Consider the following 13953-nt stretch of genomic DNA (forward strand, 5'->3'; position numbering starts at 1 on the left):
TACACTATCATATGTCTGACTAAGCCAGTGGCTCTCAACCTTTTTTTAACACAATGCCCCCTTGACCTCATCATAACGCAAAAATTAAACAGACTAATGCCCCCCATGGGAACCAAGCCCCGCCCCCAGTCAGCTGTAGCCTTCTCAATGACCACCTAGGGCTCCCCAACGCCCCCTGGGGGCTATAGCCCCCCCCTTGAGAAACACATGACTAAGGTTTGTTTTCAGGCATCTGCCAAGCGCTCCATGTATTGTCAGCTTGACTATAGGGCAGGGTGTTTTTCCTTCCCATGCTGCATCCCTTTGATCATACATACTACTAGCCTGCTGCTGAATATTATTCTGACTACTGTGGTTGCTGCACAGTCTTTTATCCAAGGGAAGCCGGCATCCTACTTCTGTCTGACCATTAGTCTTCTAACAACATAAATGCCTTCAACTCTCCCCATAGTTCCCAGTAGCAGGAGGAGGAGCTAACGATGTATAAGGCCTCCTGATATACACAACAATCTGCCTGACTAAAGGCCACCAGTGCTTGCTTCATTGTCTACTATGCTCATGCATACCCAGAGGCACATCTTGTCACCAGGCTAGGCAGGCAACAGCTTAGGGTCCACAAGCCCCTGGATGGTGAATAACAGCTCACACCTTGCTACAGTGGAGGCAAATTTCTTTGAAATGTTCAATCTTTTGACATTTCGCTTGGGGCTCCTGCTGAACTCAGAGTTGCCTCTGTGCATACCACTATCCATCATCACACTTCTTCATCCATTCCCTAACATAGGCTGCTATCAGTCTAACTAGGATTTCCTTTCTGTATCTTTTGATCATGTACATTACTGGCCTACATGATTCTTCTCCTCAATTGTCTTATAAACAGTATCATGAGCATGACTAGGGTAGTATGTTTTCCTTTATGCATCCACCAATACCAAGTGGTGAAACAAAGATGCGAGCCACCAGTGCTTCACCCATTGCCTTCTACTGTATAGGCTATCATCGGCCTGGGTACTGCACATGTATGTATACCGTTGATTTGCATTCTACTACACTAGCCTATATTATTCCGGTGTTTGCTGTACAGTCTTTTAACCAAGGGAAACCTGTACTGTACATACAGTATACTGTTGATGCCTGACCATGTGTCCGCTACTGAATGAATGTTTCAATAAGGCTGTTGTCCTCTACAGCTGAGCCACAGCAGTACAGCACAGTGCAGCATGTAGGGCAGTCATGGGTAAGCAGTTAGGGCGTCAGACTTGTAGCCCAAAGGTTGCCGGTTCGCCTCCCAACCCGACATGTTGGTGGGGGGAGTATTTAACCAGTGCCCTCCCCCATCCTCCTCCATGACTGCAACATGATCTCCAAAAATTCCGTGCTCCAGGACACGGATGTTAAGGACACAAAATCCGTGTCCAGGAGCACGGATTTTGCCAAAATTCCGTGCTCCTGGACACGGAATTGTTTTCCGTGCTCCTGGACACGGAATTGTTTGAAGTGCTTTCTATAGGCTATTTCCACAGTCTTGTGTTTTCTCAGGATTTTTCTAATTTCAAATATTTTGTCTAAAAAAAACACTTTTTGCTGACAGGTTAGGGTTAGGGATTGTTTTGGTCTGGGCACAGCTAGTTTTCTTTCTTTCATTATATGAGTTTGATAACCTAGCAACCAACTGGAAAAGGTATTTCTCAAAAATAGGCTATGTCTTTAATGACAGGTTAAGGTTAGGGAATGTTTTGGTCAGGGCACAACTTAAATTGCTATAGCATTATTTTGTTTAGGATTAGCATTTGGTATATATTTTCTAATGATTGAGTTAACAGTGCTGTGGTAATAGCCTATAGAAAGCACTTCCGTGTGCCCATCACGGAAAACAATTCCGTGTCCAGGAGCACGGAATTTTGGCAAAATCCGTGCTCCTGGACACGGATTTCATGTCCTTAACATCCAGGAGCACGGAATTTTTGGAGATCAGGCTGATGACTAAGGTACCCTGAGCATGGTACCGTTCCTGCCGCACTGCTCCCTTGGGGCGCCATTGGGGGCTGCTCCCTTGCAAGGGTGAAGCATAAATGCAATTTCGTTGCGTGCAGTGTGCAGTGAACACTTTTGTGCTGTGGAGTGCTGTGTCACAATGACAATGGGAGTTGGAGTTTCCCAGTTGGGCTTTCACTATGAACTGGTGCAGTCACAGCTCTGTATGGAGGAGGGGTCAGGAACCTTTTTGGTGGAGAGAGCCATAAAAGCCAATTAAAAAAAAAATGTGAGAGCCATACCATTTTAAAAACCCTTTCCCCCCGAAAATGTTGTATTTCTTAGATGTAATTTCCAGCATTTTAACGTCCTGCATACTTTTATTTATAAATACGTGACAATTCCGTATTTCAAGGGAAGGTTGGCAACCCTAGGTAAAAGCCATATACAGTTCCCAAAACTCACATATGGCTCCCGAGCCATAGGTTCCCTACCCCATATTATGAAGGAATAGTCACCTCATCATGGACTGGCCTGGCCTGGTCTGTGAACTACGCTCGAGAAATACTTTACCAATGCATATGAGCATCACACATTTGAATGTACGCATTCCAATTCCAGTACCAAAGACTATTCCTCTCAAAATGAAAAATATGCCGTAAAATGATGGGGAAAGTTGCTTCATAGAACTGAACAAAGCCCTTTGAAATGACCAAGACTGTGATCTGCAGTAGAACAGAAAGAAGCTTCAGAGAAAGAGGATCAAAAAGTCTAGTTGCTTGCAGCTTAACTCTTTGGATTAGACTGTAGTTTCATTAAGATTCTCAAATCAGTTATGCTCACTAACTACCACAAACACAGGTGATGCAATTTTGCTCTGCAATCATTTTCTGTTTTCATGCTGGCGAGGGCCACATTTTCATCCCAGGGCTATTTTATTTTCCCAGACTCATAGAGTGAATGAACCGAGTATGAATGTGAATGAGCATCTAGCCGTACATACAGGAGACATCTGCGTGCCTCTATCACGGACCCCTGAATGAATGGAGCAACCAACATTGTTTCAGTTTAGCATGAGTGACGGCTCAGACAATGCGGAGGGGGAACTGTGCCTTCATGCGGGAGACAATTTTAATAAAACGCTCATTACGCAGCCCATTCTGCTGCCACCCCGAGCAAAAACAAAACACTCGGAAGAGGAAGAATCATCATTTTAAATGAACCTGCTTTGCAATTCATGTCCCTCGGCGGCTGTATGGACCCACCTGTGGTAGGATGATTATGCATGCAGTAGATTGGTTTCTGCCTATCTGATGATGCCCGTGACGACGACATTTTCATTATGGTGGCTCCTTCACCAAAATAAATATGTAAATAAATAAGGCAAACGAATAAACTGTGAATTGAATTTCAATCACAAAAATTTCCATAACTGTAAGGACCACATCATCTAGCTCTTGACCAGAGAAACAGGATGTTGGTTTTCTTGTGTCTTTTCCCCCCTTTCTTCTCCAGAAGAAGACACACTTTAAAAGAAGGGATATTTTTAAATGACCTCTTAACCCATTGACGCCTAAGGCACCTGCAAAAAAGGGTGCTGAATGCCTGAGCCCTTTTTAAGAAAAGCTGTCCTCAGCCTATAAAAACCTAAATATCTCAGCTTCTGAAGCACATAAAAGTATGCACTAAGTTGCATTTAAACCCTGAGACCCTCATCTTTCATTAGAATTTGTTCATTCATCTAAAACAAACAGAGATTTTTAATAAAGTTGTCTCAAATGTCATGAGTCTGAATGTTGCGTAATGCAGCTCCAGGCGCCAGGGCCAATGTTGCGCAACGCAACATCAGGCATCAATGGGTTAAGCAGTCCTTCTTTACAAACTCGCCCTGGCCCTATCCTCCGCAGGCTGCAGTGACAGCAGTGGCAGAGCTGTAGGAGGGGCCAGCAGGGCATTTGCCCCTGGACCCAGGGCCTTCCCGCATTGGTGGTGGGGGCCCTATTATGACTTTGGCAGGCCATATCAGTATTTTGCCCTGGGGCCCCGTGTACAATTGTTCCGCCTCTGAGTGACAGCATCATGGATTACCTGCCACATGTACACCCAGGAGATTCTCAGCAGCAAGTGGCTCCACTTGCAAAAATGGCAGAATCATTCAGGCTGCCCGGCCCGCTCACACCCTGTCAATACTGAGTCACATACACTCGCTGTGCTGCGTTTGTCTTGAACGACACAAGTGAAAGTGGAGGATTCATTCTGTCCTCTGAACGTTATCATTCACATTATCGAGCCAAGGAGCGTTTTAGTCAACACTCAGAGATGTCCTCGCAACAAGATGGAGTCTTTCAAGGTGTGCCAAAAAAATAGTTAATGGCTTGGACGCTGGTGGACTCCTGAGAGACAAGACACCATTACAATGCCAGACACTGCTCCCTCATCAGCAGTACAGCAGCGGATTTTCAAGTATTTTAATTATCCCTCACATATTCAAAGTTTAAATATGAAATAGGCCTACATTTTTAAATAGGCCTAGGTAAAAGTTAATTGATTAAGCAGCTCTCTATATTTTGGGACTAAGTTTTGAAAACTGGGTATAACTGAATGGAGACGTAAATGTAATATCTCCATACTTACTGGCTGCAAGCATTCATGAATTCACTCTCAAAGATGTAAACCTCACTGTGATCAAGCCTTTCTACGCTTTCTAAAGGATATGCTTATATCTGTCTCTCCGTTTGCTCTCTCTCTCTCTCTCTCTCTCTCTCTCTCTCTCTCTCTCTCTCTCTCTCTCTCTCTCTGAAGTCTGCAAATCCAAGAGAATGTGGCACAAGCTGTTATGATAATGCAGAACTACAGATACAGATAATGAGGGTGGGGTGGGGCAACACCACTTTTTGGCTCATGAAGCTTGTACAGTACCTGGACAGTACAACTGACTGACCACCCTTCACACAAACAGTTTAGGGATCGGGTTGGGTGAGGGGTGGTTGGGGTACAATCCCCTGCTCCCCCCCCCTCCAACCCTCTCTTTCACACACACACACACACACACACACACACACACACACACACACACACACACACACACACACACACACACACACACACACGATCCATCCATCATCACTGGGGTTATCAAACTATATTTTTTTCACCAACAACCATCCGACTCTGTAACAACCCACACATCAGTGATGATTTTGTGATGTGTATACACTCTTGAGTATGACCTTTGATATTTTTTGACTGCCTTACCCTCTGTGTGAACTGCAGACACGTAAGTCCAGTTGTATCTCTTTACGATGTCCAACAGAGCTCTGGCTTGGAGTGTGTCAGACGGCACGACTCTGAGGAAATACTTGTACAGAGTTTTGTCGCTCAAATCTATGCTCGTGGCAGAGTACGCTATCTGAGGAATGTTGAAGAGTTGTAACAGGTTTTGCACCTGAATCGCCACTGAACTTGAGCCGGGGCCAATGACTCCGGCGATGGGCTTTTTGGTAGCCGGGGGTTGGCTGGAGGGGGTTCCGTCAATGCAGTATTTGGAACCGTCCTGGTCGTCGCGGATGGAGATGAGAGAATCACGGATAAACTCGATGCTCTGCTCCAGAGCCACGGACGAGTGCCAGCACGAGTCTCTGATCTCACAGCCCAAAGTGATGTTGGGGAGAAGGTTGGGGTCGGCGTTGATACGGTCCAGCGTGTGGAACATTGCTTCCACCCGCTGGATGCCGTACTGCTCCCTGATTTCTCCGCACGTCCTCTCCGCAACCTTCTCGGCCGAGGGCTGGTGATGCACAGAGAACAGGGCACCGATGATGATATCACCGTCCATGCGGGCGACAGAGCGCGTTACAGCCCGCGGCATCAGGGACCGCTCATAGATGCTCTTTGGGAGAGCGAATCCACCGAATAGCACCAGCGGGAAAAGTAAAGCCCGGATAGCGCCCATACTAATCACTGTCCACATCGCGGCAAATGTAAAATCATATCCGTTAAGGTCGTTAAGCTGCCCCGGTGTTTACTGTATCCAAGTTCGCTGACAGGAAACCCATCACCTGATTGTTGTCTCAATGTTGTTCTTCAACACACCTGTGGGGAAAAATACATTAATGACATTGTGACAAACTGAGGTCAGAGAGCTACTCACTATTATCAGGCTATTATTCGGATACCTGAATGGGCAACGTGCCGCGCTGATTGTCACTTCATTTTAGAACTTGTCCGGAGTAACAAATTCCAATAGCCTAAGCCAAATTACCCGGGAACAATCGTTGATAGTGAAAACGAGTCCCTTTTGTCTGTGAGGACAGCACGGGGTAGTGAAATCTGTGGTTTCAGCACCACGGACAGCGCTAGTCTTGCGGAGCGGGATGAACTCAATGGAAGAAGTGTTGAGACTGCAGCTGTTTAAACTCCGTGGCGTTGCTGTCCTCATTCAGCATTCAGGCATCTTTTGATTTCATCCTCTCTTTCATTAGCTGCCCTTTACACAACAACAAACACGTTTTTTTCTAAACACCTGTTGTAAACATATACATATATTTTTTGCGCTTTACGTTTTACAGAATATTTTCCGAATGCCAATATCCTAATGGGGCTACAACAGGCAGTGTCATGTTTTGAATGCTTAACATTTTCACGTAGCTTTAAAACGTGCAAGTCTTGCCTCTGTATCATGAACTTGGCTTAGCTATTTGCCTTAATTAACAGCATTTCATACCTATTCCACCTAAGCGAAGATTGCATGGGACCACTTGAGGTAAATTTGAGCTCAATTAAGGATAATTCTGAAGTGTATGTCCGAGGGACTGAGCAGACTACTCACCTGAGGCGCGAGCCCACCGCATGCCTCCTTGCCTTCACGAGCACCACAATTACGAACTGCGGCTTTGCTTCTGGCGCGCGAGAAGGGACGTCGTCTTTTGCAACTCTGAAAACGAGCAGTGGTGCCCCCCTTCTCTCCCTCTTAATCATTACATCTTTAAAGCGGGTCAGAGCAACTGCAAAAGCCTAAATGACCCCAATAGCAAAGATAACAGGTCTCCCACACAGTCTATTCGGGCACATGAGATTTTTTTGGTCATTTTTTTGTGCCAACATTTCTGTTCATGGCATCAACAACTCATTCATTACGCACAGGTAATGAATGAGACATTGCAACTGTTTGCAATGTCTTCATTATTTCATCAAATTCAAATGAATATAAAATTAATTGTCACTTGCTCCATTGCATTGGTTATCTGGTTTGTGAAATCATTATTGCACCATATCCAAAGACGCATGCTAAATAACATGGTAGAGGACAATGAGGATACATGCCCCCTTGTCTTACCATGTTACCTCTCTTTTCTTGCTTTCTGCAGCACTGGCTATTCCAATCCATCCATCTCTCTCTCTCTGTGTCTCTGTCTCTCTGTGTCTCTCTGTCTCTGTATCTCTGTCTATCTGTCTCTCTCTCTCACACACACACACACACACACACACACACACACACATACACACACACACACACACACACACACACACACACACACACACACACACACACACACACACACACACACACACACACACACACACACACACACACACACACACACACACACACACACACACAACATGGGCGAAAATGAAGAAAGAGCACAGCTGAGGCAGACACTACAATTGGGAGAGTCAGAGAATCTCTCTCTGTCTCTCTCTCTCACACACACATACACACGCACACAGACACACACACACACACACACACACACACACACACACACACACACACACACACACACACACACACACACACACACACACACACACACACAGACAGCAAAGAGGATCAGACGTACACAGTTACTGCTCTGACAGCTGAAATAAGACTGTGCTTCAGTGCAGCAGGTAGACTGTTGACCTAATAGGACACCTGTCTACTGGTGGTACTGTAGCATGTGGAGTTGGCTGAGGAATGAGGCACTTGCTTGGCTTTATTGTCGGCACTCTCCTTCTTTTTGGTCTGATGTAGATGTCCAAATGAACACTTGCTACTCTCTGTGTGTGTGTGTGTGTGTGTGTGTGTGTGTGTGTGTGTGTGTGTGTGTGTGTGTGTGTGTGTGTGTGTGTGTGTGTGTGTGTGTTTGTTTACTCAAGGAAAGACAGACATACAGACAGACAGACAGACAGACAGACCGATGGCAATAGGATATACAGTATGCTTTCTTGGCTTAAGTCTGGGTTCTTCACAGCGAACCCCTCAGCTAGCAGTCCATTGAAGCATTTGGGAAAATGATTTTGGACTTTTTGAGAATCCTCTTTTAATTCTTCTCATTCTCTTGGGTCAAAAGTTTATATAGCCCATTTCAAAATTAAATGGTGTACCATTTCGGAACTGTGTTGCAACACATTTTTCATACGCGTCTTCAGTAAACCATTTAACTTGGCTGTTCATGACTCACACCAGTGTTGCTTTGCTGTATGCCTAAACAGTGATCTGACTGTCAAACATTAGTTTTAGCAGGGACTAGAGCAGCCTTTCTTTCTGGCAGAAGATGCACAGCCTCGCTCGAGTCTCAGCCCTTTTGACAAGAAATATCTCCCACTGATGTAATTGCGATGCGACCGTAGAAACTTAAGTGGTTCTGGACCTTGAATGAGTATGCTGAAGGTTTTCAAATGCAATCAGAGAGCTGACATAACGCATTATGCTGTTTGTAAAACAAAAGAAACAACACAAAAACTAAACGAAAAACATCAACAAACAAACAAACAAGCAGAAAACATGTAGCCTAAGCCAAATAGCCTATCTGGTGAATGTCTCTTTTTTTCAACCTTCCAGCAGGGCCAGTCTGGGGGAGAAATAGGGCCCGGGCACTTTTGGTTTGAAAGGGCCCCTCATAATTAGTGGCGCAGAACTGACTCACCGTTGGGACCCGCACCTTCGTGGGCCTCTATTTTCAGAAATGTAAAAAATAGGGGCCCACGAGGGTGCTGGGCCCACCGAAAAATGTCCGCTATGCCAGATGGCCAGTCCAGCCCAGCCTTCCATAATACAATTTTTATGATTAGCTCCCATTTCCATGCTCTGCATTTTGCAGATTGCTTTCTCCTCACCTCAAGCACAGTATTTTTGTTTTGTATTTTTTTTCTATCTAGAAGGAGACGGTGAGCGTCCACACACGATGATTAATTATATAGCCCAATAAATAACACCTGTGTACTATTTAATTTCAGTTTCTCATCAGAGAATAGATTACCAATTATGTTTCAAATTTTAATTTATTTCTTTTCAATTCTAGCTACAAGAGAAACGTGACAGGGAAACTATGTGTGAAAATCGTGCAAATATGATTGCTTTCGAAAGCGAAGAATAGTGAAAGCCACTTTTGGAGAGAAATTGATTTGTGAATGGATCAGGTGTTGTGGATATTAGGTAGTTCTCTTGGTATCTGATGATAGTCTAATCGAAAACATTTTCTGGATTCACACAAAGTGGGTAAAAACCCCACAATTTCAATCCTTAATTGTTTCCAGTGGTCAAGTTGTAAAATGAAAGCAGGGGGGATGGTCAGAGATGGATTGTGATTATTGGGGGTTCGGGGGTTCCTCCCCCGAGAAAATTTAGAAAATGTAATTGTTAAATGTGCAAATTTAACACAATATGTGAAGAAGGGAACAGGGATACCTGTTTTAGAGGGGATGATTTTTTTTTACCATTTTCATTGAGGGGGATGGTTTTAGACCATGTTCATTGTAGGGGGGATGGCACATCCCCCTACAACTCGAGCCCTGCTTGTTTCCCAGTAAATATGGCCTACCTGTGTCATTTTATAGGCCTAGCCTAAAATACAAATCTTGTCTGAGGTACGGTAAAAATGCAGCATGCACGAGAAAGTGGTGTGATGTCTTTGGACAAAGGTGTCCACCTACTCTAACACAGCATTGTAAATTATGGATCACATCCTGATGCTGCCGCTGTTTGTGCTCCATTTCACTTGCAGCGTCCCATTTCTTGCCAATACAGTTTCATTAAACATAGATAACACATATAAGTACTCTTAGGTTGGCTTGATGCTGTGCTATTTTTTCACCAAGTCTTCACTGAGAAAGATATGTCAGGTAAACCTATTGTGAGGTGCTCTTGCTGGCTGAATGTTAAGATGTGGGGGAGAAACTGAAGACAAGGGTTACAGTAGGCTCATGTTGGATCAACCTTATATTATAAGAAATTGTAAACTACTGCCATCTGGTGGTATAACCATGTTAGTAGGTAAATTTACCAATGTAGCTGCTACGTCACTTCCTATGTTTTAAAAATGGTGGATTTCAATGGCGGCGGAATGCTCAAATTCCAAGTTATGACAAAGAAGTAGCCGGTTGCTGTATGTTCCTTAAAATAAAATTATTTCTCGTCAGCATAAAGAAGACGCTTCCATGAACACAAGTAACCGTTTGAATGTATTGTTTTCTGACCGTGCATGTAATTTTAAGAAGTATGCTCGTGAGAGGATGACAGACAGGTTAGCCGTGCAGCAGCTACTGTAAACAAATAGCTTGCTTACTTCGTTGGCACAGACAGGCACGTATGCCTTTTCGCTTTTTCTAACTGTTGGTTAGATTTGCAATTTAGGATTTGTCAAATGCAATAGTCTATATTTAAAGAATAGGTGAACCTTTTTATGATAGGATACCCCTCGTCCATCAGAAAGCACTGAATCACATGTATACACAGTGTTATTGTTCACAGTACACATTGTACACAGTCCACAATATAACATTTTCAAAACGTTCTCTCCAGGGGTAACGGTGATGGTCCTGAAATGTTAAATGTACGTACGTAAACCGCAGATGACGTACCACTTTGTTACAAAGTTCTCGATCAACGTCGTTCTCCACTGACAACAAAATGAGTAGCAAAAGAAAAAGAGCACCACCTGTGAAGGTGGACGATGAGGCAAAGAAGAAGTTGAACTGGAATATGCACGAGGATCGTAGGAACGAGGTTGATTTGGAACTCCTGACAGAAAACTCTGAACTGATAGCTGACTGCATTCCTGTCGCTACCGATGAACCAAGTTGTTCTAAAAGCTGCCTTTCCTTACCAGACTCACCTCGTGCTGATAAAAGTTGTGTCGGTTTCAGTGACATTTCTGTAGCTCATAAAGACACATCCAACATCGGCATCTACAGACCAGGAAATGAACTTTGTTTTGAGCAAGGGAGTCCGTCGAGGAGCACACTAAGCGATTCTGTTGTTCTAAACCTTGCCACTTCAACACCCGAGTTGGATGGAGTCTGGTGTGCATTGATTGGAGAGTTCAACCTCCGTGTCCATTTTCCGCCGGAATTGGAGAACATCCAGGAGTGGGCGATTCAGAGAACTGATGGAGGGAGAATGTGCCTGTGCGTGTCTGGCGCTGGGGATGCTGGAGACGGTGATGTGGAGGAGGCGGAGAGCCTGGAGTGCAAGTACCCAGTGGAAGGATCTCTTGGCAGGGTAGAGCTGGAGGAGTTTGACTGGCTTCAAAAGAGGAAGATCATCCAGCTCAGTCTCCGGCTTGAAGAGGAGTATGTGAAGGTATGTGATTAATGTCAAAGCTGACTCATCTGATCTCTAGTATCCTACTGATACTGGCTGTACACTGAAGTACATTTCTGTGTTAATTCCACATATTGTAGTCCATCCTCAAGTATTGCATAGCCTATCATCACTGTAAAATTACTGTTTTCGGTTAAGTTAAACCAAGTTAATTTTAATTGTCTGTGTTTGACTGAAGATGACCCCAGTGCTCCACATAACCTAATGTTCTTTAGAGGCCCTTGTTTTTGCAAACACAATGTTCAAATTGTAAGATTGGTTTCAATCATGTGTTTTCACTTTCCACCTGCGAAAACATGTCAGAATGCTTAAAAAACCTCTTCATTGTGTTCCCTTCAGCTGTCAGTGTATTTACTGGAGGCTGGTCTAAGTCATCCTGAGTTCCTCAGTGAAGGAAGTGGTCGGATGAAGAAGTCTAATCAGCTGATCCAGAAACTCATGGAACACTTTTATGACTTCATCATTCCAGGTAAGTCCAGCGGCTCTGTAGATTTTGTCTCTTCTGGTGTCTTAATGTGTAACATGATGTGATGCTGAATGTGGCCCCTTGCAGAGGTGGCGGAGGATGAGGACGAGGACGGTGACACCGAGCTGGAGAGGCAGAACGTGGAGGAGCTGTACGACAGCCTGAGGCTTCAGCACCAGCGAGAGGAGCAGGGCGAGGCTCTAGATGTGCAACACGAGGCCCTGGTGCCCGTGCTACGGCTCTACCAGAGCCAGGCTGTCAACTGGATGCTGAGGAGAGAGAAGTACAGCAGCACTGCCTCACAACAAGGTAGCCCACTCGCCAGAGTGCCATCAGAGTGCCTCTGCTTTTTCCTTCCTTTTTGTGGATTTACACTTCATCCGGTACAGATGAGCACCTGATTCATGTTGTTTGCACAGTCTCCTGAGTGCTTCAAGCCCTTTATTGTCTAACCCTGTCACCAGTTGGATCCTGGGGCGTCAGCTGACCTGACCTTATGCTACAGGGGCATGGTGGGGCACTGAGAGATAATGCAAGCGTGCAAAGCGTGCGAGCAAACGTTTTTTTCTTTTTGCAGTTATTGTTTTGAAAAAGCTTCAATTAATTATATTATTGCAAGTAGTGCAGGTACGCTCTTTTGTGCCCATTCTGTAAATTACTCCAGATGCTAAATTTGAATTAAATTCCAAAGTTTTTTTTTTTTTTGTGAAACTCGTACTAGGGTTGTGCCGATAGACGATGTCATCGTCCATCGGCGATGGACAGCTGGCATCACGATGGACAGCCAACATCGTGATGCCAAGGAATTTGTATTTTTGAAGCCGCTGCTATTGCCATCATTACGGTGCTTGGCATTGCAATAAACTGAAACATTACCGTAAAATCCTTAGTAGCAGCGGACTGCGCAGGTAGCAGGACTGAACGGACCGAGGTTGTCAACACAAGCCTCAAGCAGAGTGAATTTTATAGCTACGAAAAAAACCGCAATGGCATAAAAAAAAAACTTGTGAACTAGGCCCTACTATAGTTTGCTGCATATGAGTTCAAGTAAGTGTCTAATTGCCTACATTCATTTATGTAACCCAAGTTTCTACAACGGAGAGTCATGAGGTGGTCCTCCCTCCGGAGTAGCCTAAAGTGAAAGCAACAAATCGTTCAGAAATTGCGACAGTTTACCATTTCATGTTTAACGGAAATTCGACTCAAAATGTTTAATCTCTCCGCGATGGAGATGTCTTGTGAAGTAGCCACACAACATTGTACTGCCACTGCCAAGAGGGAGCGCAAGCGATTCCATGTCTGCCCCGCGTCTTTGTGGCTTCACCGCAATTGTTTCCATTGATGAATTAAAAAGTCTCGCCGTGTGCTTAAGAAACATTCGCGTCGGGTAATTTGCTAACTCGGGCTAAAATCCATTGCAAACCTCGAGAAGGCACGCGTGGGTTCTCATCTCTTCCATTTGACAAACATTCTGGGCTTCCCTGCATGGCTAAAGTTATACCGGTATGCAAAAAACGCCGTGACACAGCTGGTCTTGAAATAGAACTACGCCGTTAAATAACACACTCTAGTAGCAGCCTGCAGTAGGCTGCATCGCGAAATTTACTGAAAATAAGTTTCCACGCGGTGGAGTTTGGAAGAGCGGGCTTGAAGCAGCTGATGACACGAGACAGGAAGGGCGATGGGGAGGGGTCGGTCGGGGAGAGTCGCTCTCACAGACAACAGAGGAGCGACCATCTCTGTTGCAGACAGTAGCGCAGCTGGAGGAGGTTTAAACTTTTTTTTGTAAGAATTTAAAAACTGTTAATATATTTGACTTAGGCCTACTCTTAAAGCAAATATATTAAAATAATAGCTTAGCGAAAGCCAAAAAAACGAAACATATGATCATTTTTTTAAAAATGTAATAAAAAAACAATATCCCCCC

At 44.5% G+C, this 13953-nt stretch overlaps 2 protein-coding genes across 4 annotated transcripts in view; one reads left to right on the top strand and one right to left on the bottom strand.

Annotated features, from left to right (window-relative positions):
* The window catches only part of grm1b (glutamate receptor, metabotropic 1b), a 36055-nt gene extending 30246 nt beyond the window's left edge, over window positions 1–5809 (bottom strand). Inside the window, exon 1 of the mRNA XM_063224170.1 lies at window positions 5230–5809. Within this exon, the coding sequence (XP_063080240.1) occupies window positions 5230–5809 (580 nt within the window). The remainder of the gene's footprint in view (window positions 1–5229) is intronic.
* A 4479-nt stretch (window positions 5810–10288) lies between these two features.
* The window catches only part of shprh (SNF2 histone linker PHD RING helicase), a 53244-nt gene continuing 49579 nt past the window's right edge, over window positions 10289–13953 (top strand). For 2 of the 3 annotated variants that reach the window (XM_063184239.1, XM_063184242.1), the window contains exons 1-4: window positions 10291–10405; window positions 10760–11539; window positions 11900–12029; window positions 12114–12335. In XM_063184239.1, the coding sequence (XP_063040309.1) occupies window positions 10868–11539; window positions 11900–12029; window positions 12114–12335 (1024 nt within the window). In that variant the 5' untranslated portion in view covers window positions 10291–10405; window positions 10760–10867. Of the gene's footprint in view, window positions 11540–11899; window positions 12030–12113; window positions 12336–13953 lie in introns of all 3 variants that reach the window. The other variant, XM_063184240.1, reaches the window with a different exon arrangement.

Source organism: Engraulis encrasicolus, chromosome 19, assembly GCF_034702125.1.
Source record: "Engraulis encrasicolus isolate BLACKSEA-1 chromosome 19, IST_EnEncr_1.0, whole genome shotgun sequence".
NCBI classification, from domain to species: Eukaryota; Metazoa; Chordata; class Actinopteri; order Clupeiformes; family Engraulidae; genus Engraulis; species Engraulis encrasicolus.